Genomic DNA, 26,940 nt, shown 5'->3' on the forward strand with positions numbered 1-26,940 from the left:
GTTTGTCCAGCTTCCTCCTGTCTCTCACTGTTACAAACGCCTCAGACTGAGTGCCGATAATATAAATTCATTTCTAATAAGTTCAAAAAAATGCAAGTGCAAGCTTCCTTCCCTCCAGTGTATGTGCTCATAGCTGCATCACTATGCACATGACCATTATGCACAGACCTTAACTTCCCATTACAACCCCCCCCCCCCAAGTGACATACAGTATGCATGTGCTTCCTCTCTCCTATCACCACTTCATCCTGATAATTGTTTTCCCTGAACCTTCCAGATTGCTGTGTCCATTTCATCTTTCAGAGGTGACAATCATGCACATGCATTTCCTTTAATCCCACCCCCCCCCAGCTGAGTGTGAACATACACACAAAGTCAGTCCACGTGTCCGTCGGTGTCCCCTAGCTCTCATTCAGAAAGTGTCACCATTACGCCGCCCCTCCTCGTTGTCTCTCTTTTACACATCTTATTTCCAGCTTGCCAGCCCGGCGGACCCCTCGGCAGTTGTCACCCTCTCACATCTCCCCCCCATGCCCACCTATATGCGGCGGCTCCAACCAATGAGGGCCAGGCGCATGGCGAGCGGGCACCAATCAGTGCGTTTTTTCACGCGTATAAAACTTTTGAGAAGAGTTTGCCAAGTTGCACTTTCTGTCAGTCCGGGGCTCCTGGAGGAGAGCAACATCCCAAAGAGAGAGTGAGAGAGCGAGAGAGTGAGGGGGTAGAGAGAGACAGTGTGACCGCGGGGGGGGGTTGCCACTTTTCACTCCCAAACACCACACTTCAACAAAGTGGTGGGTGAACTTCACGACACGCTGATTGTTTGCACTTGCTGCATCACATAAGCTGATGTGAGTATCTCTTAAGTGTGTGTTTTCAATTGATCCTTCTTTCCCCGAAGCCTCTCCGCTTCAGCTGGGATGGACAACGCACACACTAAAGAACCAGAGGATGTTCTGTCCTACTTTGGCGTCACTGAGGACACGGGCCTGTCGCCTGAGCAGTTTAAGAAGAACCTGGACAAGTATGGCTACAACGGTGAGGGATGGATGGTGTTGAAAATCATCAGGATTGTAACGTGCACATGCATGGGAGCTTTATACACATGATGAACAATCATACCTGCGCGCTTGTGGGATGACGTATTTGGCTTAAATCTATCAATAACGAGAAGATTTCTCCCTAGTTAATTTCCTCACAATTGCACACATTTCCAGGAGCATCATAGCACCTAAACGGGTCAATGTCAGGCCGTGTTCGCATTATTCTTAACGAAAAAGTGATCAAAATCTATTTTACTTACTACGACAAGCAACTGTCATTTGCAGTAGTTGCCAGGGAAAGTCATACAGGTGGCCCTCCGGTTGCAAACGAGTTCCGTTCGTATCAAGCGCTATAAGTCGAATTTTAGTCGAAGCGGGAACGCATACCTAAATTAACACTTAAGTCACAGACCACATGAAGGATATAAAATACAGTAATAAACACAGAAAATACTAGAATTACATTTAAAATTTAGAAACAAAATAGACACTATGCTGCTTAGTTATTACTGTCGCTTTCATAGGAGCAGCTCCTTTAACGAGTTCAAGGATACTGTAGCAACCTGTGCAGTGTTGAAGAGCTTTGTGATGTCCGACTGTCCATGAACGTTACATGAGACCTGACTGTGTGTGTATAGGTGTGCGTGCGGAGTAAATAAAATGCACAATTAATTTATGGGTGCACGTTTGTAACGCAGAACGCCGCAAACCGAGGCCCACCTTTTGAAAAACCTTCAAATACGTAAAATAATTGGGATTTAGCTTTGTAGGGCTGAGCTTGTGGCTTCAAATTCTCTCACAAAAAGGGTTTTCCTGAGCGTGAGCAACCACAACTCTTGCTGAGTCGCTGTTTATCTTCCTGTGTAGCAGTAATGAACAAGGAAGCGACATCCTGATCGTTGATATATAGATATCGGTGTTTAATAACGCCACATTTTAACCACATGTAACATTTGAAATAGTAAGTAATTTGATTACCCGTTAGTGAAAACAGTAACGGCGTTAGCAGCTGGTGTATTTATTCTTATGTGGATCTGTATGGGGATTCAATGAAAGACAGACAGCTACCTTTTATTGCATTTCTAATTAAGATAGGCAGACTTTGTTGGGGGTTGAGCATGTTGTGACAGTATGCTGGAACAAGAGGGTAGTTCAGGTCACAGTAAAGTTACTAGAAAATATATTTGTGCAGATGCAGCAGCCTGCTCTTTACAGTCGTCCCTCGCCACAGGCAGCTGGACTTTCACGGCTTCACCCTATCATGGTTTTTCAGACAAATATTAATCAATAAATCATGCTTTCGTGGTTGAACATGGCCTGTTATTAGTCCAAAAATATGCATATTTAAGCAAATTGTACTTCGATTTTTGCCTAAATTAAGCATAAAATTGGCTAAATGAACTAAAATACAATTATAAGGCATTCAGAAGATGCATTCAAAGACATGATGGTATGTACTGTACAGTAGTATTCTACAGTGGTCACCAGGTGTCAGTAATGTTACTGAAATGTTTGCTGAGGCAAACAAGCGTCAGACTTGAACAGTCGTATATTACAGATTTTCATTTTCTACTGCTGCAGCCGTAATCACTCCAAACTGAAACTGAACTCTGGACCCCCAACGTCACTTCCTGTCCTCCACACGTCGGAACGCATTTATTGCAACACACACACAAGCACGAGCCTTATTCATGTCTTAAATGGCTTATGTTCTCTTTTTGTGTCCACTATATTGGGAAATACGAGTGTAAAGGTAACTATAGGAGTGTTAGTTCATGTCTAGAGGGCTCTAAAAATGTAAAAAAAAAACGTATTTAGAAGGTCGTAATCACATTTTCTATGCTCTAACTATGAAAATATTTGATGTATAAATAAGAAATCCTACTTTGCTGACATTCACTTATCACAGGATTGGGACCAATTAACAGCGATAAACGAGGGAGTACTGTATATCAATATTTTGCATGAATATCTGTGTTTTGTATATTCCTTATAATGTATTAAGCATCCGAGCCGCGTTGGCTCAAATGTCACTTTGGTGCAGTGAAATTGACAAACAGTGCAGTAAATGTGTCAAGTGTCAATGCGGAGATGCTAATCTTTGTAATCTCTCATTCCTCACCCACAGAGCTGCCAGCAGAGGAGGGTGAGTCTGCCTTTCAATCATCCACCTTTAACTGTGAGAGTCACACGCTGGCTTCCTATAGACACTGACGAGCTACGCTGGCCGTTCATGTAACACCTGCCACACACCTGCTCAGACGGCCATCACACTGCTTAGCTCACAAAAACAATCAGTGGTTTCACTACTTTTCTTTCATTATCAGTTGATATACAACACAAGAGGACTCAATCAGTGGACGGACAACAGGCATCTCATGCATGATGCTGTGCCCAGTGTGCGTGTATGAGACGCTGCAGCTACATTGCACCCTGATATGTGAGTGTGTTTATTTCTTCCAGGAAAGAGTATCTGGGAGTTGGTGGTAGAACAGTTTGAAGACCTGTTGGTTCGAATCCTACTGCTGGCCGCCTGCATCTCTTTTGTGAGTTTGAGCACTTTCCTTTTCGGAGTCAATATGTGCTTAAGTATTTAAAAAATCATTAATTATATGAAAACGTACACTCGACAAAAATATGAACGCGGCCATCTTAAATGTCTAAAACATTTTCCATGTCGGCAAAAGGCCTATTTGTCTCAAATATTGTTCACAAATCTGTGTTAGTGAGCATTTCTTGGAGTGGCCTTTTATTGTGGCCAGATTAAGGCACACCTGTGCAATAATGATGGAGAAGGGCTCCCTTCTTCCTTGCTGAGATAACCCATCCACCTCACAGGTGTGCAGCATCAAAATGCTGATGAGACAGCATGATTATTGCACGGGTGTGCCTTAGGCTGGCTACAATAAAAGGCCACTCCAAGAAGTGCTGACTAACACAGATTTGTGAACAATATTTGAGCCAAATAGGCCTTTTGTGTACATAGAAAAAGATGGGGGCAAAAACCAAAGAGTGTATTTGAGGGAAGTAAAGAGCCACAACTGGCCACTCAGAAATGAGCTGTCTAACTTCAGTAAACCCAGCATGCGGCTCACCGAGTTATTCAGTTACGTTCTCTCTCATTTATCCGAGGAAACCCTCTGTGACCCTCCTGCCGTCCCTGTTGTTCTCTCCAAAACAGTTTAGCGGCGGGAGGCTGCACACATTGTCTTAATCCTCCATCTCTGCCCTCTGGCCTCCCTACACAGCTGTCATGATGGCCTTAGAAGGCCCGATGGTGCTGGTGTGTATGCATGCGTGTGAGAAAGAGAAAGGCAAGCTGCTAGAGAGCATGTGTGTGTGTGCGTGCGCACATATACATGGCCATGGCTTTATTTTAAGAAAGTCTCAGGCCAGGAAGAGAAACCGTATCCTTGGACAAAGGTCAGGGATGGAAGGAACGAAGGGTGGCTTGCAGCAGCAGGAGATTGAGACACAGAAGGGAGGCGGGGATCGAGTTGCACAACACCATTGTTTGTTACGATGACAAACGGGAGCAATAGATTGAGAGTTGTGTGTGGTTTCTAAAAGAGAGAACAGTAAATACTGGGAATACACGACCCCCCTATTCATACACACAGGAATGTGGTGCCGCTGCAGCGTGCTGACAGGCTCGCACTCTTTCTGGAGATCTATCGTGTCTTTGGAGGGAGGCAAGGTGAAGAGAGACAACTTTTACAAAAGCGTGTGAAAAGAGTCGAGACTACCAAAAAGAGGGACGAGAGGAGTCTTTCTGGATAGATATTTGCTCCACTGGCTTGCGACTAATCTGTGTCAATGTCAACATGAAAGTATTCCGAAACAGACCCGTGTGTAGTAACACAAAGCTGTCATGCACACAAGCTGGACCGTCAGTTCTGGGGAACAGAGATGCTCCACATAAAGTGAACGACTCCTACCATAAAAGCAGAAATAGTTACGATCGTACATCTTACATAGGTTACCACAGTCAATGCCGGCTTTTCGTGGGGTTTATGTTCCAGTGAAGGCGAAAAATGAGTCATTGATACGCAAATGAAATTGTCCATTTTCTACACGCAGCTCGCCGTTACAATTTAAGATGACTGATGAACATATAGAAGATGATTGATGAGCATATAGAATCGGAGACACGGTGTAGAAGTTGTATATAAGTTTCACTTTTGCATCTCTATGGTGCATTCAAGCACCGCTGAACAAAGTGCGAAATTGCAACGCTGGGTGAAAAAACATTATCAGTGAAGCATGAAGACAAACATGTAACAATTGTGAACTCTATTACTGTGGTACATGTAGGCTGTACATGTTTTGGAAACCTGTATTATCATGTACTCATAAATTATGACTGACTTAGGGTAAAGCTTTTTGGTGAAAAAAAAAGTTAAAATACATTTTTAATCATTTGCATGCCCGTAAATGCTAAAGCACAAAAATGTGGGGATCCACTGTAAACTAACATTCATTACACATTACAAATTTAATATTGAAAAGTGTTTTTATTGTGGTGTAGAACTACACTACATCTTAATGAGAGGTGTCAGTAATACTCCAGTAATACAAATACTGTGACATAAATACCTTAATAACCGTGTCCATTATCATTGCCTTCGTAAGGAAGAACATACGTACAACACAGGTTTTGTATTGGCTAATGCAGGTGTACCTAATAATATTACTACAAACAAACCATGGCTAAAAGCTGCACAGCTTGTAGTAATATCAAAAATATGTTCATACAATAGCGTATATTACTGTATATTACTATATTATGGTACGTCATATCATATCCATATTATTATATTATATTATACTCTATAAAAAACAAACATTTTTCATTGCCTTGTTTATATACTGCATACTGTCTGTACGTGGACGTTTTTTGACGTTTGATTTTTGTTTTATGCTTGTTTGCCACTACTGTCCACTTTGCAGCTGTAAACCTGAATTTCCCCTCTGCAGGACTAAAAAGGGTCATTTTATTCTATTTCATACATCGTAAAATGCATTTAAAATGTTGCAGTTTGATTATATTGTTGAGGGAAGATCCCAGTCGCGCTGCAAAGAGTGATTAGCGGCCCAGGGGTGCAGACTGTACACGCAAAGTGCACAGGAGCAACCAGCGTGCACAACGCAATTGAATGTGTGTTGGTAGCGCATAGCGCAATACATGCAGCTATGTTTCCTGGAGGTGTGTAATGTATTACGTTTATCGGGTAACTTGTTCTTGTGGCATTAAACATTTTGGTACTAACTGCCTGTGTATGAATGCAGGCGATATCACACCAGTGTGTTGAGCTTTGACCTTCAGCTCTCTCTTTCAGGTACTGGCTTGGTTCGAGGAAGGTGAAGAAACAGTCACAGCCTTTGTTGAGCCTTTTGTCATCCTCCTCATCCTCATTGCCAATGCTGTCGTTGGAGTGTGGCAGGTCAGTGACACACACACACACACACGCACGCGCGCACGCAGGAACAATTGCAGTCTCAAGGACACATACCTGCCCCCTGGGGCCGTCTTTTACACTCACCTAAATAGACTACTTGGAAACAGTCGCACGTAATAAATTATAAGAGCAGCGTGTTCGGGTCACCGTCCCTTTGTGTCCTTTGCGGCGTGCTCCTTCCAGAGCTGACAGCTTAAAGTTCAAGAGAAGCCGGAATGAGCGGCATGACATCAGCAAAGGGGCAGGAGGGTGGGGTGAAAGGTTAAGCCGGGCTCTTGTGGAGGGTGCTAACTTAGAGCAAACCTGCCTTGAAGACTCTAGACTGCACACGTAAAAATACTACCAATAAAAGGGGGGGGACATCAATGCTACCGTGGTCATTTGGAAACTATGCACAAGGATTCACACACGGGGGGCATGAGGATGGACAGGGAGGCGGTATCAGGAGTTGGGGGGTCAGCTGATGCATTATTACTTTTTTACTCAATAGAATGCTCACTGATACGCAGTATAGTATCTGAAACATGTCTTTGCGTGAATCGGAGCAGCTCTACACAACTGCAGGCATCATGTTATAACAAAAATAATATTAAATCAAATTAATAATAATACAAATATTAATTACTATAAAATAGAATTAAAGAATATATAATAATACAAATATTTGCATTATATTGTCGTGTCCGTCAATAATAATTATATATTTTTTTCCACAGGAGCGCAACGCAGAGAGCGCCATTGAGGCTCTGAAGGAATATGAGCCTGAAATGGGGAAAGTTTACCGGGCGGACAGGAAGAGCGTGCAGAGAATCAAGGCCAGGGAGATTGTTCCCGGAGACGTGGTGGAGGTCTCTGGTAAGGTCCTCACTAACAATCTGGTCTCAATCTAGTGCAGTACTTCCCAAATAAACCCTTGGGGGGGGTGACATGCAGGGGGAACTACACTTCTTCAAGGTTGGCAGGTCTTTCAGTGTCTTTATTTATGCTTGACAAAACTATGCTGGTGCCAGCAATTTATACAGTGGTTTGTACAGATAATAACTTAAAGGGGGCATGACTGAAAAAAATTGAGAACCACTAATCTAGTGTGATGAAACCAGTCAACATAACTAGAATCTTCCATAGCCACTCTCACATGTTCTTACAATGTTGTTTTTTCATGTCTCACTGTCTGTAGTTGGTGACAAAGTACCAGCAGATATCAGGATTATCTCCATCAAATCAACGACTCTGCGTGTGGACCAGTCCATTCTCACTGGTAGGTGTTTGTGTCACACATGGACATATTCTTTACAAGTGAGCGTGACTGATGCTGGTGCCTCCCAGGTGAGTCTGTCAGTGTCATCAAGCACACTGAAGCCGTCCCGGACCCCCGGGCTGTCAACCAGGACAAGAAGAACATGCTGTTCTCTGTGAGTCTCTCTCAAATGTTCCGCAGATGCAGTAGTGGGAAAGTGTTTGTTTCTTCCATTACAGGCCAAACAAATGAACAAGAGTAGAAGAAGAATAGAGTAGAAATTTCTTGCCCATCAAGAAAAGGTCTGATGGAACAGCTGCTATGGCACAACCCATTCTAATCTCTTCAGGGGCAATCATTGTGTACACGTTTATTTTTCAGTTAAAGTCCAAAATTTACACTTGCGTCTTGTCGTGTTATTAATACACTCCGTGAGTCAACTGTGTTTGTGACGTACGCCTGTTAGCAGCGAGTCTTAGCTTGGAAGCCATTGTCCCCAAGCGCCGTCATCCGTCTAGGACATCATCAGCGGTTGACTCTGCAGTTCTTTGCTAACTAAGACAGTTACGCCACAAGTCTCTGTCTGCCTTTCTTATTTATCACGGCTGCAAAATAATTGAAAAAAATGATTTAGTCAAGTGTACGTTTCGGTTTGAGTCAAATCACCTTGAACGGATTAATGACGCTAATCGAGGCTCCACTGTGCTTGCATGTGCACTGCAAGCTAACCGCACCTAATATCCCGTATTAACATCTTTATCCAGATTAGCACCACGACATGGAAGTTAAAACAACAAACATCAGCCACTGCAGTTAGCATATTCGAGTGTATCCTGTTTTTTACCTTCGCAAGGCAAGGATAAAATGAAGTACATCATCAGAATACAACAATGACCACGTCTAAAAACGTGTCGTACTCAAACAATAAGACTTTAGGACATAGATGTGGTTTTATATCACGGTTGCGATCCTGCTCAGGGCACCAACATCGCTGCCGGAAAAGCCATCGGCATCGCAGTGGCAACAGGTGTCTCCACCGAGATCGGCAAGATCCGTGACCAGATGGCTGCCACTGAGCAGGAGAAGACGCCTTTGCAGCAGAAACTGGACGAGTTTGGGGAGCAGCTCTCCAAGGTGGAAACCACAAATAACATGAAATAGGGAATATATAAAAACAATGCAATGGCTCATCCATTGTCCTGTACATTTCTCCAGGTTATCTCCCTTATCTGTGTGGCCGTTTGGATCATCAACATTGGCCATTTCAACGACCCAGTCCATGGAGGCTCCTGGTTCCGCGGTGCTATCTATTACTTCAAGATTGCCGTGGCTCTGGCTGTGGCCGCCATCCCTGAAGGTAAGCCCGTGGAATTCTGTTTCTGCCCATGAAGACTATCATACCTAAAATTCATCTGGAGCAGCTTGTACATGTGATACCTTAACTGGTGACCTATTAAATACTAAACGTGGGCCTCACTTATATGTGATGTCAGCGTTGTAATGCATTACTATACAAGGTTATAGTATGATCTGTCGGTTTGTTCAATGCTTATTTGTATTCTAGAAAAGACATGCAAGTAAAGCTTTAATATAGTTTCTATCATTTCCAGAAGGGAGATCCTGTGGATTTGTTGTTAAAGCTAATCTGCCAAGTCTTTTCTTTCCTTTCATGAGTGCTTTCAGCAGGGAAACTTTGCCTGAGGGAGTCTGCATCGACCCTGCATTAACATAGCATAACTTTAGTCGTAGTACCTTAAAATGTTTTCCAGCTGCACGGTCCTGAATTATGCTGTCTGCCTTGTTTGTTTGTTTTATAATGTAGTCACATAAAGCCTCAATTATAACCCTTAGCTTTGAATTGCATATGTCACTCAAACCTCCTCTGCAGCTAAAACATCCATTGCATGATGTTCCGTTGTCAGTCAGACGTTGGTTCGGTACTTGGCGCTCCTTAAATGGCAATTGACAATTCTATGATGGGGACAAAGTGGTTCTGATGTGGAAAAACTTGTGGGTCCTGATCTGAAGCCCCTGTGGGATAAAAAGATTGTACACACACCCCCCACTGACACATTCTGCAGTCTTCCCGGACCAGGAGACCAATTTGTCTCGCTTTCCCCTCAGGTCTGCCCGCCGTCATCACCACCTGCCTGGCTCTGGGAACGCGCCGCATGGCCAAGAAGAACGCCATCGTCAGAAGCCTTCCCTCAGTGGAGACCCTTGGGTGCACCTCAGTCATCTGCTCTGACAAGACTGGTACCCTCACCACCAATCAGATGTGTGTGACCAAGGTAGGACCCAACACGACCACATTAAATTCATGAAGAATGATATCATTTTGATGCAAAAACTGCGTTTCCTTACAGATGTTCATTATAGATAAAGTGGATGATGACAATGTTACTCTTGGTCAATTTGACATCTCTGGCTCCAAATACACCCCCGAGGGAGAAGTGTAAGCAGTGTAAACATAATAAGTCATTCCTGAACAACAACAATGCACAGCTAACTTTGGTTACTCTTCCTAGCACAAGGAGGGGTATGACTGTAAAGTGTGGCCAGTATGATGGACTGGTTGAGCTGGCCACCATCTGCGCTCTTTGCAATGACTCCTCACTGGACTACAACGAGGTGTGTAGAGCTATAAAGAAAACACAAATGCAAAACTTTATACATCTAATCCTCCTCTTTGTGGTATCTCTGGCAGTCAAAGGGCATTTACGAGAAGGTGGGTGAAGCCACTGAAACAGCTCTGAGCTGTTTGGTGGAGAAGATGAACGTGTTCAACACTGAAGTACGCGGCCTGTCCAAGGTGGAACGAGCCAATGCCTGCTGCAGCGTAAGTTGACAAAACCCGTCACACAGCATCACTGAGACACACGCATCTTAACACATACAGAAGACATGGGGCGGACGTGTTATCCAATTTGACCCATCAGCAGTTGTTTCCACACATTGTTGATTGGTTATGTCTGGTTAACGTTCTACTGCCACTTTCTCCCGGGTGACAGGTGATCAAACAGCTGATGAGGAAGGAGTTCACACTGGAGTTTTCCAGGGACAGGAAGTCTATGTCGGTCTACTGCTGTCCCGCCAAGTCCGGCAAAGCCCCAGTGGGAAACAAGATGTTTGTCAAGGTGAGTTATGCAGTTCTGCTTCAAGTAGAAGCTGATGAAGTCATACTAACTGTATGTTTGACTCTGCTTTTAGAAAGACAGGAAATGACGCTATTACTATTATTATGTCTTACCAGGGTGCGCCAGAGGGTGTGATTGAGCGTTGTACATACGTTCGCGTGGGGACCACTCGTCTTCCTCTGACTGGGCCTGTCAAAGACCATATCATGGCCGTTATTAAGGAGTGGGGCACGGGGCGAGACACCCTCCGCTGTTTGGCACTGGCCACTTGCGACTCTCCTCTAAGGAAGGAGGAGATGAATCTGGAGGACTCCAGTAGGTTTGCGGAGTATGAGGTGGGTGACAAAGATACCCTGCTATATAACTTAGGGAGATATAATACTTATATTTAGGGAGATAGTAGCTTAGCTTGGTACGCTCAAAGGTACTGCTTTTTATGCTTGACACAACTTTTTTCGCACTTGAAAAGGTATCAACACTTGACCGTTATACCCTTGGACCATTTCGGTAACGCTCTGGCCCTGTGAATCTTTGTGAATTTGTTTTTAACACCAGACTGACCTGACTTTCGTGGGCTGCGTTGGTATGCTTGACCCTCCTCGTAAGGAAGTCATGAGCTCCATCGAGCTGTGCAGAGCCGCTGGCATCCGTGTCATTATGATCACTGGTCAGTAGTCCACAGCTTTTCCCTTAGAGAAACTTTAAAACGTTAAGTTAATCTTTCTGTCTCCACAGGGGACAACAAGGGTACAGCGGTGGCCATCTGCCGCCGCATCGGTATCTTCTCTGAGGATGAGGACGTCACTGGCAAGGCCTTCACCGGTCGTGAGTTTGATGACCTCTCTTCATATGACCAGAAGAACGCCGTCCGAAAGGCTTGTTGCTTTGCCAGAGTGGAACCGTCTCATAAGTCCAAAATTGTTGAGTTCCTCCAAGGCTTTGATGAGATCACTGCCATGGTGAGGAGATGAACATTTCCAATTGACCAATGATGTGGACGATTTCCCATAACAGCCTTTCTCTCTACTCTACCTCCACCTTTAACACAGACCGGTGACGGAGTGAACGATGCCCCTGCCTTGAAGAAGGCAGAGATTGGCATCGCCATGGGCTCTGGCACTGCCGTTGCCAAGTCTGCCTCTGAGATGGTCCTGGCTGACGACAACTTTTCTTCCATTGTATCTGCTGTTGAGGAGGGCAGAGCCATTTACAACAACATGAAGCAGTTCATCCGCTACCTCATCTCCTCCAATGTAGGCGAGGTTGTCTGGTGAGTACTTGGTTGTCACCGCCTTTGGGATTTTAGGGTCAAATACCCACTTTTAAAATGGTCCTGTTTGTTCAGACAATAAGATACAATAAGGAATAATAAAATGGTTTACTTGAATTGTTTCAGTGACAAGACAGTGGGTGAGAGCTAACTTGTTCCATTCCATCCCCAGTATCTTTCTGACTGCAGCCCTGGGCCTACCTGAGGCTCTGATCCCAGTCCAGCTGCTGTGGGTCAACCTTGTGACTGATGGGCTTCCTGCCACCGCTTTGGGTTTCAATCCCCCAGACCTGGACATCATGGGAAAAGCCCCTCGATCCCCCAAAGAGCCTCTGATCTCTGGTTGGCTCTTCTTCAGATATCTGGCCATCGGAGGTACAGCATTGTGTATTTGCTTCCTCTGTGTTATCGTTTATCGTTTTTATCACTAAAGACAAGATTCTATCAGAATGACAAATGCCTGCTCCAGCTGTTTATGATACTGTATGTACTGTGTATTCTAACACTATTTGTTCAGCAGATATGGCGGATTGTCATCAATAAATCATTAGTACGCAATTGATTTCACCATGGCAGGTAGCTTCAGTCTCATAATGATGCTGTTGCATCACTACGGGTGTTGCATACCAGTTGATCTCGTCATACGGACAAATATCAGCATCCCCATTATTGTGACCGAATGAAGGATTTTTTACACACAATCACATCAACGTTGTTTGCAGGTTACGTTGGTGCGGCAACTGTTGCCGCAGCTGCCTGGTGGTTCCTGTACAGCGATGAAGGCCCATTGGTCACTTTCCATCAGCTGGTTAGTGTTTATTGTGGTGCTTTCAATGTGAGCCAATAGTCACGATATGAATTGTTTCTCTTCTTCCTCATCAGTCACACTTCATGCAGTGCAGTGAGGACAATGAGGACTTCACCGGCATCCGCTGCGAGGTGTTTGAGTCTGCTCCACCAATGACCATGGCTCTGTCCGTGCTGGTCACCATCGAGATGTGCAACGCTCTAAACAGGTCTGACATAGAAAAGTACAGAATGTGCTGACCTTGTTCGAACAATGTCATCCCTGCATGTCATGCATACAAAGAGGCACTTTTCCACGGTGTTTTCCAACTCCTTTTCGTCTTTCTGCCTCAAGCTTGTCTGAGAACCAGTCTCTGATGCGTATGCCACCTTGGAGCAACGGTTGGTTGGTAGCTGCCATGACTCTCTCCATGTCCCTTCATTTCATGATCATCTACGTAGACCCCCTGCCGGTGAGTCGGACCTCCCGCTCCGTACAGCCTTAGCAACCAAATAAAGCATCCATCTACACTTAACAGTACTGCGCACACATGGCCCATCATGCCCACTGCTATTTATTTGCACTTAACGGATTGTTCTCCTGCTGAGAACACGCTCGGTGAATCTTATCATACATTCTTCATCGGTTGCTCTCTGCAGATGATCTTCAAGCTCACTCACTTGAATGTGGAGCAGTGGGTTGTGGTGCTGAAGCTCTCCTTCCCAGTAATCCTCATCGATGAGATCCTCAAGTTTGTGGCTCGCACATATCTGGAGGGTAGGTCGATATTTCTGTTTTCTCCCCACTGTCCTTACCATATTTGTTACATTTTACACTTGTGTCTTTAAATTTGTTTGCTTCAATTGTCCTTTTCCTATTTGTGAGATTAAATGGAATGCATAAAATAATTACCACCCAATTCATGTTCATCTATTTGGACATTTAACCTCTTTCTCCTGACACTCTAAACAGTCTCTGTGTTTTTCCTATGATAATATTTATCTAATTTTCCTCTCCCTGGATGCTGTTTTTGACTATTCCCCCTTCTGACAATGCAGCATAAACCTGCCCCCCCCCTTCCTTCATACCCCTGTAACAAGGCAAGGCAAAGTTTGAGCATTATGCATGTCTTGAGTCATTCCCGGTTAGTATTAAAGTCAGCGTTGTCGAATCCAAGTGATGCACTTGGATCGTCAGAGCCGCTCTGCTCTGCTGCCGGAAGAAATGGGAACGGCTTCGTGCTTAGTATTGTGCACTTTGAAAAATGTCACTGAAGGTTATTGTTTGTCTGGTGAAATACATTGAGTTTGTGCTTTCTGCATGGACTTTGTAGTTATAAGGAGTACCGTATTTTCCGGACTATAAGTTGCACTTTTTTCAGTTTGGCTTATGGTTAACTTGAACTTATGGTCAGGTGCGCTTATATTTTTAAAATGTATGTAAAAAATATATAAATGTTAATTCATAATGACTGTCAAGACCCAAGAAGTGAACATTACCACTGACAGCCACAAGAAGGCACTTTTGGCTTGTGACAATTACATGCCGCTCCTGCCATTCACTGATGTGGAATGAGATCGAGAGCTTGGTGAACTTCCTTAACAGTTTGGACTCGCTCGCTTGTTATGTTAATTTTGCCTACAAAGCCTCTTAGATATGTTGTTTAATCTTGTTTAATCCACATTCAATGTCTGTTCATGGTCTTGAATTTTGTGAAATATATTCCTAAATATATTATAGTCCAGATCGACTTATATATTTTTCCTCTTCATGTTGCATTTTTTTTGACTGATGCACCCCGAAGTGACTTGTAGTCTGGAAAATACAGTACACCTAATTGCTTTATTCCAATGAGGTATTAAAAACAGATGTTTTGTTTTTTTTTTTACTCTTTTGCTTTTATTTATATTAGTAAGCATTAGACCTTCTTGGTTATGTTCCTTTGCTCTGGTAGAGGAATGTACACCATTGCTGCACAGCAACTATACTTATTATTAAAAACTCCATTTGAATGTTTAATTAAAGCTTCTAATCAACTGTGTGAGGAATTGACATCGATATGAACTAATGTACTTTGCAATATTAGTGTCCATATCCTGAGATCATGGTTGGAATGTGTGTGAATGGGACCGCAACATTAATGGACTTGCTGAAAGTCATACTTACACTAAAACAAGAAAAATCTATACACAAAATATGCATGTTAGCATTGGCATTAGCATCAAGGCCTGGGCACAGATGTGCAGCTTCACAGAGGAGTCATGGCAATAGCATCGTGTTCACTCGGGATGGGCATAACAGCGGGTCAATGGTGTGTGATTGTCGATTAATCACACCTTGCAGCAACGGACTTAGTGCAATACGTAGGTGCAACCACCAGAGGGGCTGTTAATTCAGATTCATCTAGACCTAAATGGCAACACCGGCATCAAAACAGGAGTTCAGAACATTCAGAGAGAGACCCTACCATCCTATTAAAAGCTCTATTTGGAAAAGAAATGATTACTTGATGTTCCCCATAGTCCATCAAGGAAAATTCAAATGCCCATCCCTATTTTCTCACCTTTCCGACTGATTTTTCTTGCTTCACAGAAAGTGCACAGCAAAAGCGTACAGCCCAGTTCTGTTTTTATTTACCACTCAAGACATTCTGTGTTTACCCCATGCAGGTAAAGTCTAAAGACGAAGTGCACCCACGTTGAGCTGATGCAGAGCGAGAGAAAGAGAGCGGGCGGACAAAAGGGGCTGTGCGCTCCCATTGAAAGAGTGCTGACAGTCACTTGACATGATCAAATACAACAGAACATGCATAAGCCATCTGAAAAAACACACCAAGAAAGCTGCAAAATATTTTTTGTGTATGTACTGAAATTAATATATAGGTCAGAGTTAATTATTGAAATGATACACGGTTTTATTCTTAAAGAATAAAGATATTTAAAGAATACTGGAAAGCAGTGTTATTTTTTGTGTATGTTTCCTTTAATAGCTATTGAGACATTTCTAGTAATCATTCATTTATTACGGTTAATTGATTCCAAAACCTGACCAAATATTTTCATAGCTGAGCATAGAAAACCTGTTTATGACCTTCTAAATACAAGTTTTAACATTATTAGAGCCCTCTAGACAAGAAATAACATCCCATAGTCACCTTTACACTTGTTATTATCCAATATAGTCAACATAATAAGAAAAAACAAGCCATAACAGACTCGAGATCAATAAGACTCGTGCTTGTGTGTGTTGCTGTAAATGTGTCCCGCCACTATGGGGAGCTGGGTGGAGGGTGGACAAGAAGTGACGTTCAGAGTTGAGTTGTGGGTTACGGCCACAACAGTAGATCGTGTTCGGGAGTATTGTGGCTGTTGTGAGATCATTCAAATCTGCAATAAAAGCCTCTTGTTCGGCGATCAAGTTTGGTGCTTGTGTGTCTCACCGAACGTTACAGTAACATTACCGCCACCAGACCGGTGACCAGTGTAGAATACTACATATCATCACAACATCTTTGAATGTGTCTTCTGAGTGCCTTATATTTGTATTGTTCATTTAGCAATTTTATGCTTGAAAATGCTTAATTTGCCTAAATATGCATAGTTTTTTTTACTAGTATTCAGCCACAAAACAGCATGATTTATTAATTGTAATACTTTTGAAAACCGTTATAGACGTCATGCCGGGAAATTTGAAGCGTGAAGTGGCGAAGAATCGCTGTATTCTTTTCTGCCTGTTACTGACAGTACAAGACAAGAACACACATGATGAAGGTTAAAAACGACATTCATGAATAAAGTTTATTCTTGTTAATGTTTGGTCTATATTTCAAGTTAATATTGAAAACGTTCAATAAAATATGCATATATTCCATTAATAATACAATATTTCACATTCCAAGAGCTTTCAAACCAGTAAAAAAGAAACATATCATGTCTTATTTGTATATTACAGTAGGTGTCCATGTACTGTAGGTGGTTAGCTGCAGTTATAAAGGCATTTCTTCAAAAAGACTAACACGTACTGTAACTGACGTTTTCCGCGCACACACAAGAAAACAGCAGGATGTTACACATTTACGGTACTAGATCTGAACTAAAACAAGCATTTGCTGGAAATCCACACACAGTTTTGGTTGCAAGAAGACGAGCAGCAAGCTACAACACCGACACATTTAAACACATGAATTAAAGTTGCTCTTTGCAAGTTGTTGCATCACTTCAGGAACCGTTATTGCATTGTGTCCAGTTGCTTACAAATGTTTATACAGGAAAAGAGTGCAACGTTTGTCAGTGCAACGCAACGCAATTGCTTTGTCCACTGCATAAAAAAAATCCACTGCCAACATACGCGGATGTTTTGTGGTGTTTTCAGTTCAAAATATTGACCTTGATTCTTCATGATGGTGGCCCACACATAGCCGTTTTGTTATGAAAGTTATATGTCAGACGGCATGAATGACACATGCTGGATAGTGTTTTTCCTCTTATGTGGACGTCTTTACCAAAAAATGCTTGAATGTTAGAAAATGGCCATTTTCACAGACTTGCCAGTTTTCCATGTTCAAAAGCCAGAGGTGTAGGGCGACTCCTGTGAATCTTTAGCATGAATTATTGCTCGGGTCAAAAAGTGTCATCTTTTTTGCAGTGTCAATCTTCACACTGAACTTGTGCAGTTACAGTCACCTTCATGTAGTTTGCTTTCAATTGTATGATACATTGTGGTTTAGTGTGAGTGACGTGGTCACAAAATAAGCCATTATTACACAGAACCCATCACCTAAATGTAAAAAAAAAAAAAAAAGAAAAAAGAAAGCATCATTGTACGCAGGTGAACAGCAGCAGCTGTCATCATTCTCTTGGTCATTTTCAAACATGCTCCACATGGCCGTGCTTACTTGAGCGTTATTGGTCCAAACTTGTGAGGTGTTGTGTTTTACTCATGAGGCATCTGCAGGCGGGGAATCGTCTTCACTGATTCCCTCCTCCAGGATTTTCCTGACTTGCTCTAGAGATTCCGCCTGCCTAATTAACTCCAGTTTTACCTGAAGAGAGCAAAAGAGGAGAGTGATTTTATGAATGGCATCATTAGGGACGTTTATTTGCACCCTCGTGGACAGGCTTCCTCCGATCTACACACCTGCAGGGACTGAGAGAGCTGGACAAAGTCTCTCTGGACGGTTTGGCTGGTGTCCACCTGAGAGCGCAGGCTGATCACTTGGCTGCGCAGCTCCAGACATTTCTGCTGTAAGGCCGCCTGGCAGCCACAGACAACCTTCATGTTAAATATCCATTTCATGTGATCAGATTAGGTTTCATCTAGTCCACAAAAGTGGATTTCGAACAAGGGTCTTTTGTGGTGCCCTACATGACACCAAGGTTTAGTGCTAGCATGGCCCATGCACGCTGGGCATTTTATATTTATATTATAGATACCGTAATCCCTTGTTTATCACAGTTAATTGGTTCCAGACATGACCGTGATAAGTGAGTTTCCACGAAGTACAATTCCTTATTTACAAATGAAACTATGTAATGTAGACATGAAATAAAAAAGTCATCTTAAACCCGTGTTAACCAATATAGTAGATATAATCAGAGAAAAAAAGCCATTTAAGACACAAATAAGACTCGTGTCCCAGACATGTGGACAGGAAACGATGTCGGGTGTTCAGAGTTGAGTTGTCACTGGATTACGGCCACAACAGTAGCCCGTGTTATTGCTATTATTTAAATTTAAAACTTGCAATAAAAGCCTGTTGTTCCGGTGATCAAGTCTGGTGCTTGTGCGTCTCATCGAACTTTACAATAATATCGCTGACAACTAGTGACCAGTGTAGAATACTACATTTCATCAACATCCTCATTGTGAATGCTTTATATTTTTATTTTATGTAATTTTGCCATCGTTATGCTTGAAAATGCATACTTACTTACTTAACAACATCAAATTTGCTTAAATGCACTTTTGTTTTTTTTTTTACCTGTAGGCCTTATTCAACCACAAAAATATATTTTTGGAAACCTGTGATAGAGTGAAGCCGCAAAATTCGCACCGTGCTGTGGCGAGGGACAACTGCATTGTGGTTGTCTGGATAACCACAATAAACGGTCGAAGTCACTGCACCTTGCTTATAGAAAGACGCAAGCAATTAGCTTGTCGCACAGTGAAATGAACCAGAGGAGTCGCTAGACAGAACACAAACTACAATCACTGTGCAAACACAAAAATGACAACATTTAAGGCTTACGTGTCATTTTTGTGCCAATTCCATGATCCCGTTAACCTAAGTGGCCTAATGAGGGATAGGTAAACACACATAACACTACTATCATGGGGAATAATACTGTAAATACTCTAAACATGTTATTTAGCAACTTTTTACAAACAAGTGCCACAAGGTATGCCAGGAAGCCGCAAGCACTCCCAGTGACACAACAAGATATTTTATAGGTTTTGAGGGACACTTGATGTGGACTCTACCACCATCAGGCCCCTGATTTAAGACAAGCATTAGGACTGACTCACTTTATCATTGTTAAGCACTTTGTTGTTCCCTTGCACATGCGACAGCGCCAACCGCAGGGCCTCGACTTCGGTGCGGCAGGCCAACAGCTCAGCCTGCAACTGGTCCTTCTGGGCTTGGATCCTCTCGGTCTCTGTTTTTAAACTGGATAACTGCACTGTTCATGCAAGCACAACAATTAAAACCTATTTGAATGTGAAAGAATGCATATACTTGCAGCGGTGACATGGTCAAATGTTTGACTTAAAATGACTATCAGTGATGATCACAAAGATAACGCCCAGCTACTTATCGGTTGAGTTTGGGCTAATATTGTATTTTCCGGGCTATAAGCCTCCCGAGAATATAAGTTGCAAAAAAACTACATGTCACACTGGACTATAATTACCAGCATTTATGATTGAGCTATCATCGGAGTGTCAGGGTGCCTGTCCAAACAATATTAAATTCACAAGAGAAGAAGGCGAAGCTAGAGGGAGGGCGCAATGTTTACAACAAGAAGAAGAAGAAAATTAAAGCTACAGAAGCTGAAATAAGTCATGTTTTTAAGTATATGGATACAATAAAAACTTACTTATTTAATAAATGCACAATTTCCTCAAAGAAGATATTTTTAATACGTGACATGACACCTGAACGCATTCACAAATGAATGAAAATGGACTGCAAATCATACGTGTGTATTTAGTTAGCCAGTAGCTCACACAGCAGCTACAATCACTAGCATAGACATAATTAGTGTCCTAATTAACACTGCTGTCTAGAATACCACACAGGTATCATATAATTATAGTTGCACATTACTTATAGGCACAGTCTCCAAGGCAAAGGCAGAAGCATATTCGGTAACAGAAAGCATCCTATATGCTCTGGATCATTCATCACAAGCTCAACTCAATGCATTATTGTGGCCACCACCCCACTTTAACTTAAAGGCAGCACATTTATTTTATGATAGACCGTACGTATTTTGATTTTTAAGTCTCAGGACCAAACTATGAAAAAAAAAAAGTGTGACTTATAGTCCGGCAAATACGGTAATCATGGAACATTAGCAAAGTGTCATGCTTAATTTATGTTTGGGAACTACAAAGCACAGTAAAAATAAAAAATAATTCATATATATGCAATGTGTAGACTCACCTTCTAGAATTTCTGAAGAAGGAGGTTCCATATGTGAGCAGACAAAAAAAGACAAAAAATTGAAGATGTGTCATCAAAGTAGAAAATAAACAAAGATAAAATCAGCAATCATCGCATTACAAACCGTTCTCCTCTGCTCGCATGTCAATGTGCTCCCTCAAGTTGACGATCTCAATGCGGAGGCGTTCCTCACAGTGTGCCGCCTGCGGGTCAGAGTCCAACAATAAAAAAATTACAAAAAAGGTATCCTATAAAACTTATGGTGGAGTTTATTGAAACAATAGACCCCACCTGCAGTGAAGCTGGGGGTAATGAGCTGAAGTCTGGGCTGTCATCCTCAACGTTCTCTCCTTTAAGCTTGGACAGCTCGCTGCACACCTTTCTCTGGGACAGTGACAGCGCCGACTGGACTCACACACATGCATCACACACCACACACATGAGAACAGAATCACAGCACACAGATAACTAGTGAAGGTGCCCATTTTCTGTCTGCTCATCGCATGAAAAACGATGGATGAGAGACTAAGCGAGAACAAAACAAAGATGTCAGACAGCGAGAAGATATCATCACTCACCAGTCGACTCTGGACTGCTGTCTGCGATTGGCTGAGAGATTTCTGTAAATCCTGAAGAAGGGCCTCTGAAGATTGGACCTGAGACTGTAGCACTGATACCTGAACACACACACACACACAAATGACACACCTGTATAAGCACACACACCTCTGCTCTCCTCATGACCCTACCTGTTTGTGCGTGTGGTTGGTCTGTGTTTCCAGTTCCTTCTCGAGCTCCTCCTTCTCAGCCACGAGTCGACTCACCTCTCCTCTCAACTCAGACACCTGCCCAGGATGAAACACTAGATTTCACTGTACAGGCTTTTCGGCGCTTCCATTTGCCATTTCAATTACACTGCCATGCAAACAGTACTAAACATTTTTATGGACAATAATGTGGATTTATGTGAACAGAATACAGTGTTTGAAAATGCTTAATTTAGGCAAAATTTAAGGTAAAATACTTTATGTATTTTTAATACTAATAATAGGCTGTATTCAACCACAAAAAAGCAGGATTTATTAATTAACAGATTTTTGACCAACTTAGCGTGAAGCCACAAAATTGGGAGCACAAAGGGGCGAGGGATTACTGTATATTTAAAAGACAATGCTTTGTGTTTTTATTAGTAATTTCTATCAATGTTTTAGCTTTTTCTCTTTATATTTTGCTTTATTTTTCCCATTTTTGCTGTTTTTTTTGTCAAACTTTATTTCTACAATGTGTTACCAATAAAAAACGAGCCCCAGGCCGCACTTTGGACACCCCAGATACAATCAATTAATCGAAGATTGTCCATCCAGTGCACACAGGGCAGTGAATGATATAATACATTTACTTAAATGAAAGGGAAAGAATGTGCTGATACCCCACCTGAGCATTGAGTGCATCCCAGTCATTGTGAGTGACCAGCCGGTGGCCAGCTGGCGGCAGGTAAATGGCTTCCGGCACAAGGGTTCCTGTTGAGACCAGAGAGTCCGTGTCTTCCTGAGCGTGGGCCTTTCGTGGTAGGGAAGGCGTGTCTATGGAGAAGGAGGACAACGAGGCCGAGTCGCAGTTCCGCAGTGAAAAATATCCTTCTGTATTATGCTGTGCTGCTTCTCCATCCACTACAGGTTCGGGGTCCGCTGGTTGGCTATGTAACCTCTCAGGTGAGGTCTGGGAGTCATTAGATGTAACCTCTGCATCCATTTTGCCCTTCCTTCCACTTCCCTAGTTGGGAAAAACGAACAAAATGTGGGATTAAGTGTTATAAACTTGGTAATAATACAGTAAATAACAAAAAAGACGCACACTAACCTGATTGTGGCCACTAGCTCTCCTCCCCTCGAGTAGAACGGCTATCCTGGCCTCATACTGTGATGCTGTCTCTGTAAATACAACAAGAAATAATGACAAAACTATTTCATCCACCAGGGAGATGAACTTTGCCCACCCTCTGGTATGAGCTGATATCAGTGGTTGTGTGCCTTTATCAAGAAGGTCTTGCTATCCATTGCTATCGATTGTGTTTATGCGCTCACTGGGCTCCAGACTGCTACCCCAGTTACAGGAAATAAAAATATGATTTCAATTTCATTTTCTTAACTGTTTAGTGCAAATTCTCACATTATACTTTTATTCTTAAACGCACAGTATTCCGTAAAAGTCTCAAGCTTTGTTTTAGCACATTTTCACAACCACATAGTCACGATCAACTGACAACTACAACTGACACAATTAGCAAGATTACGCTAAAAGTACAAAACCAGCTTGCACCAACATTTTGATGAGGATCTGGATAAAGGGGCTAACACAGGAATGTTGGAGCATAGTTTGAATCACTATGGCATTTGTATAATGATCCATCTAGAGTGTTTCCCATACATTAATGTGGCGGCCCGCCACAAATAGATTTGTCGCTACGTGCCGCAGTGGGGCCCTCCCCCATCTAAAAGCACGTCTTGTTTGCGACTTTGGAAAAAATGACAAAAGAAGCAGCAGAAGAAAGTTCATTTGTAGCTCTAAACATGTTTGTTTTACTTTTCATGTTTTTTTACTTACTTTTTGCAACTGTGTGGTGGCCAATTATGCTAATTCGACATTATGACATTCCTGTGGGAAACACTCCCCCCGCTACAATCATAAAGGCACTGAGGCCTTTGCTCCTTTAAGTTATACAGTAATCCTGCATTTATCGCGGTTAACTGGTTCCAGACCCGACCGTGATAAGTGAAATGTCAGATTTCTTCTTTATGAATTGATTATTCATTAGACCATAGAAAACCTGTTTACAACCTTCTAAAAATGTTTTCTTAACATTATTAGAGCCCTTGAGACATGAAGCAATACTCCAATAGCCACCTTTACACGCCTAATACCCAATATTGTAGACATAACAAAACAAAATCAGATATATTAGACGTAAATAAGACATAACAGAGACGCACACATTGTTGGGCATTGGGAGCGCGTCCCTTTTGTTGGCAGCGTACTTCCTGCGGTGGCTATTGTCTCATCTATGTAACATTACTGACACCTTGTGACCAGTGTCCATGTAATTACAGCAAAGGTGGCACATGTCCATCCGTCCATCCATTTTCTATGCCGCTTGTCCTAGGTGACACACATATGATGCTTAAAAATGAATAGTTTCTCTGTAAAATGTAAGAAAAATGCCTGTCTTTTTTAAATGCTTGGACCTTGCTTATCACAAACAAACATTCACTGACCTCTGAGAGCCTCCTGGAGGGACTGGATCTCTTGATCACATTGTTTCTGCAGCTCTGCCAGTTCCTCCCGTTTGCTCAGTTCACATATCGTCGCCACACCCTGCCAGTGTTCAACCTGGGCTTGAGACTCGGCTAGTTGGGCCTGAAGGCTCACTTCTGTAAAATGACACACATGTTGGTGTTTAATGAGTGTTTAGGCGATACGGTATCGTGTGATATAAACAGAAATACTTTGGAAAGGAACTAATGTTCAGAACAGCCAAGGATTGAATAAAGAGTGATTATCCTGACGAACCAACTGATTAGGAATGAAAAGAAAAGTAAATTTGTTCAATTCAATTATGATACAGTACCGAAAGAACGTCAACTATTCAAAGCTGCGTGCTTTTTTTTTGGTCTGGTGGAGGAAGTCGGAGCCCCTGGAGGAAACTCACGCAGACAGAGCAGAAACAAAGCTTTGGTTTCCTGCCTAGCCATTTATCTTCACACAAACCGACTGTATTGTTTCTTCTTTGTGCTGCTTATAGAAGATTTGTTTGATTTTGTGCTCTGTTGATATTGAAAAAAAGTTAAAAAGACTGTCAGCTCTTTTATACAACTCAATTAAATACTATTTTCCCACCCTTTGAAGATCTCCATGTGGTTGCACATGCTTGTATTTTCTCTCATGCAGATATTCCTGGTAGGTGCTGTACTCCTAAGGCTGTGCTTCTACCACAGCTACAACTACTCTCTACTTGAATTGCTTCACTTTCTTGTGTTCTTTCATCTTCTATGAATTCATCTGAATCTGGGGTCTAATCATTCCCACGCCTGTAAATTCTGTAATAATGTACGCGCTGATTAGGTCTGCCATCTTTTAACTCATCTTAAGACATCTTTGAAAAGTGTTTTTGTATTATTATACTACATCTATTAACACTTCTAGCGTACTGTGAACACATCTTGTCCTGTGTCTTTAGGAGTACCATATTGACCCAAATATAAGAGCATATATTTTCTAAACAAACCTGAAAAAGACTTATAATAAGGGTCTGGATGTTAATACATGCAAACCAACAGTTGTTCATATTATTACACTGTTGGTATTGTTATAAAAATGCAGTGCTATATTGTTTACAAGCCCGGGGAATAAATCCTTTTACAAGGTTGGGCTTTGAATGATGATTTGTATGAGAGCTAATTGGAGTTTTTTTCTTTTGTTAAGTTATTTTGCATTATTTTGTACATACTAAAAGGGGAATAATCGTATTACGTTGTTGATGTTGTTACATTGGCTTACTTTTTTGTAATTACATATTGTTGAATTGTACACAAATAAGTTAATTGATCAACAAATTAAGGGGAAAATTATCAACCATTCAAAATAACGATTCAAAATCAATTCAATTCAAGTATCGGCATTAGTATTGGAAATACTGCCCTGGTCCAATTTAATTGGTATCAGATCGATTTCAACATTTACAGTATCGCCCACCGTAACTTGTCAAGCTAACTGTGCTAGCCTTGCTAACTGTGACGTCATATTTCTCGACGAGCGATAGCAGTACGGAATGACTTAATTGCAAGACTGCCCTCTTATTATGATCAAATCTGCGAACTCAACTAATTAGTTGCCATGGTTTGAGAAAGGATCCCGACATAAGTGTAAGCTGGCAACCAGCGAGCTATATGCTAAATGCTAACTCTGTCAGATGAGCTGCTGCAACAGGTTTCACTTTACAACTTCCTGTTTACGATCGTTCAAAGTGTGTGCGTCATCATCCATCACATCCATCCCAGTTACACTAAACATTCCAGACTGTTTTGTTTTTAGTAATACCTGTGTCTTCTTTGCTTGAGCTCATCCTTTCGTCAGACAACTCCATCAGAAGGTCATCTCAGAGACAAAAAACGTCACAAGCAAACCAAAAAGGACGATAAACTCGCATAAGCCATTTTTAAAGAAAACATCACAATACTTTGGCGTGGAAATGGTCACTGGTGCAGTGTCAGCTTCAGGAAACAACTTTCCCCGGTCTCAGCCTGCGGAAATGACGCCAACCTTTTTCCTGTTCTTACAGACCTTTCCCTCTTTGTTTGCAACTTTCAAGATGTTGAACAAAACGACTAACAGGATTTTTTTTGCTAGAATTACAAAAGAAAAATAATCAGTTAAGGCGTAAACGAGTCCGATATTGCTGAATAGCTTTATCAAGGTTTTATATGAGTGCTCTTTTTTTACGTTGGTGTAGAACTGCTAACGCCTAATATTTGGTTTCCTAACCTATTTAACCAGCTGGGAAGAGGAAACTATTAAGGTTCTTAATTAGTCATATTAATAAATATAATATATCCAATTATACAAGCATTTCCATCCATCCATTTTCCATAGCGCTTCTCCTCTTTAGGGTCGCAGGGACATGCTGGAGCCTATCCCAGCTGACATTGGGCAAGAGGTGGGGTACACCCTGGACGGGTCGCCAGCCATTCGCAGGGCACATATAGACAAACAACCATTCACACCTATGAACATGCATGTTTTTGGATGTGGGAGGAAAACCCACGTACACTCAGGGAGAACATGCCTCTACACAGAACTCTACACAGAAATGCCCAGGGGGGAATCGAACTCATACCTTCCCGATATGCAGGCTGTTACTGTGTTGGCCAACATGCTAACCACTAGACCACGGTGCGGCCCTACACAGGCATTTATTTGATATAAATGCAAAATGTATAGTGCTGTATAGTCAACCACACTAGTACTGCATAGTTAAAGAAAATGCTTGCGTTTTTATTCAAGTGTCATCATTTCTTCTGGACTAGGGTGGCCTCTACTGGTTAAAATTGGTACTATGTTGCTTGGACAACATCCATCCGTCTGTTTTCCATGCCGCTTAACGTCATTAGGATTTCGGGGGTATGCTGGAGCCTATCCCAGCTGACTTTGGGCGAGAGGAGGGGTAGACCCTGGACTGGTAGCCAGCCAATCGCAGGGCACATATAGACAAACAACCATTCACGCTCACATTCATACCTATGGACAATTTAGAGTCGCCAATTAATCTAACATGCATGTTTAGTTGT

General features: G+C 42.2%; 2 protein-coding genes across 3 annotated transcripts; one reads left to right on the plus strand and one right to left on the minus strand.

The window, feature by feature from the left end:
• Positions 1–663: 663 nt before the first annotated feature.
• On the plus strand, positions 664–16,362 carry atp2a1 (ATPase sarcoplasmic/endoplasmic reticulum Ca2+ transporting 1). The gene is made up of 25 exons (XM_054760061.1): positions 664–794; positions 902–1,038; positions 3,172–3,189; positions 3,507–3,589; positions 6,383–6,487; positions 7,219–7,357; positions 7,680–7,760; positions 7,829–7,914; positions 8,718–8,873; positions 8,955–9,096; positions 9,864–10,030; positions 10,106–10,194; positions 10,268–10,370; positions 10,447–10,578; positions 10,751–10,876; positions 10,993–11,211; positions 11,432–11,543; positions 11,612–11,835; positions 11,926–12,146; positions 12,319–12,521; positions 12,869–12,954; positions 13,029–13,162; positions 13,288–13,405; positions 13,593–13,710; positions 15,603–16,362. The coding sequence occupies exons 2-25, from the start codon at positions 921–923 to the stop codon at positions 15,611–15,613; spliced, it is 2,991 nt and encodes a 996-aa protein (XP_054616036.1). The 5' UTR covers positions 664–794; positions 902–920; the 3' UTR covers positions 15,614–16,362.
• On the minus strand, positions 15,926–25,904 carry rabep2 (rabaptin, RAB GTPase binding effector protein 2). Of its 2 annotated transcripts, XM_054760064.1 has the most exons (13): positions 25,694–25,904; positions 23,872–24,027; positions 22,460–22,530; positions 22,034–22,372; positions 21,349–21,444; positions 21,178–21,276; positions 20,891–21,004; positions 20,724–20,802; positions 20,600–20,611; positions 19,459–19,613; positions 18,070–18,186; positions 17,828–17,974; positions 15,926–17,709 (listed from the first exon to the last, which is right to left on the minus strand). In XM_054760064.1, exons 1-12 carry the CDS (start codon positions 25,737–25,739, stop codon positions 17,870–17,872), a joined length of 1,389 nt encoding a protein of 462 aa, XP_054616039.1. In that variant the 5' UTR covers positions 25,740–25,904; the 3' UTR covers positions 15,926–17,709; positions 17,828–17,869. The 2 variants fall into 2 exon arrangements, with proteins under 2 accessions (XP_054616039.1, XP_054616038.1); XM_054760063.1 differs by having other exon boundaries at positions 15,927–17,974.
• Positions 25,905–26,940: the final 1,036 nt, after the last annotated feature.

This window comes from Dunckerocampus dactyliophorus, chromosome 18 (genome assembly GCF_027744805.1).
Source record: "Dunckerocampus dactyliophorus isolate RoL2022-P2 chromosome 18, RoL_Ddac_1.1, whole genome shotgun sequence".
Classification (NCBI taxonomy): domain Eukaryota; kingdom Metazoa; phylum Chordata; class Actinopteri; order Syngnathiformes; family Syngnathidae; genus Dunckerocampus; species Dunckerocampus dactyliophorus.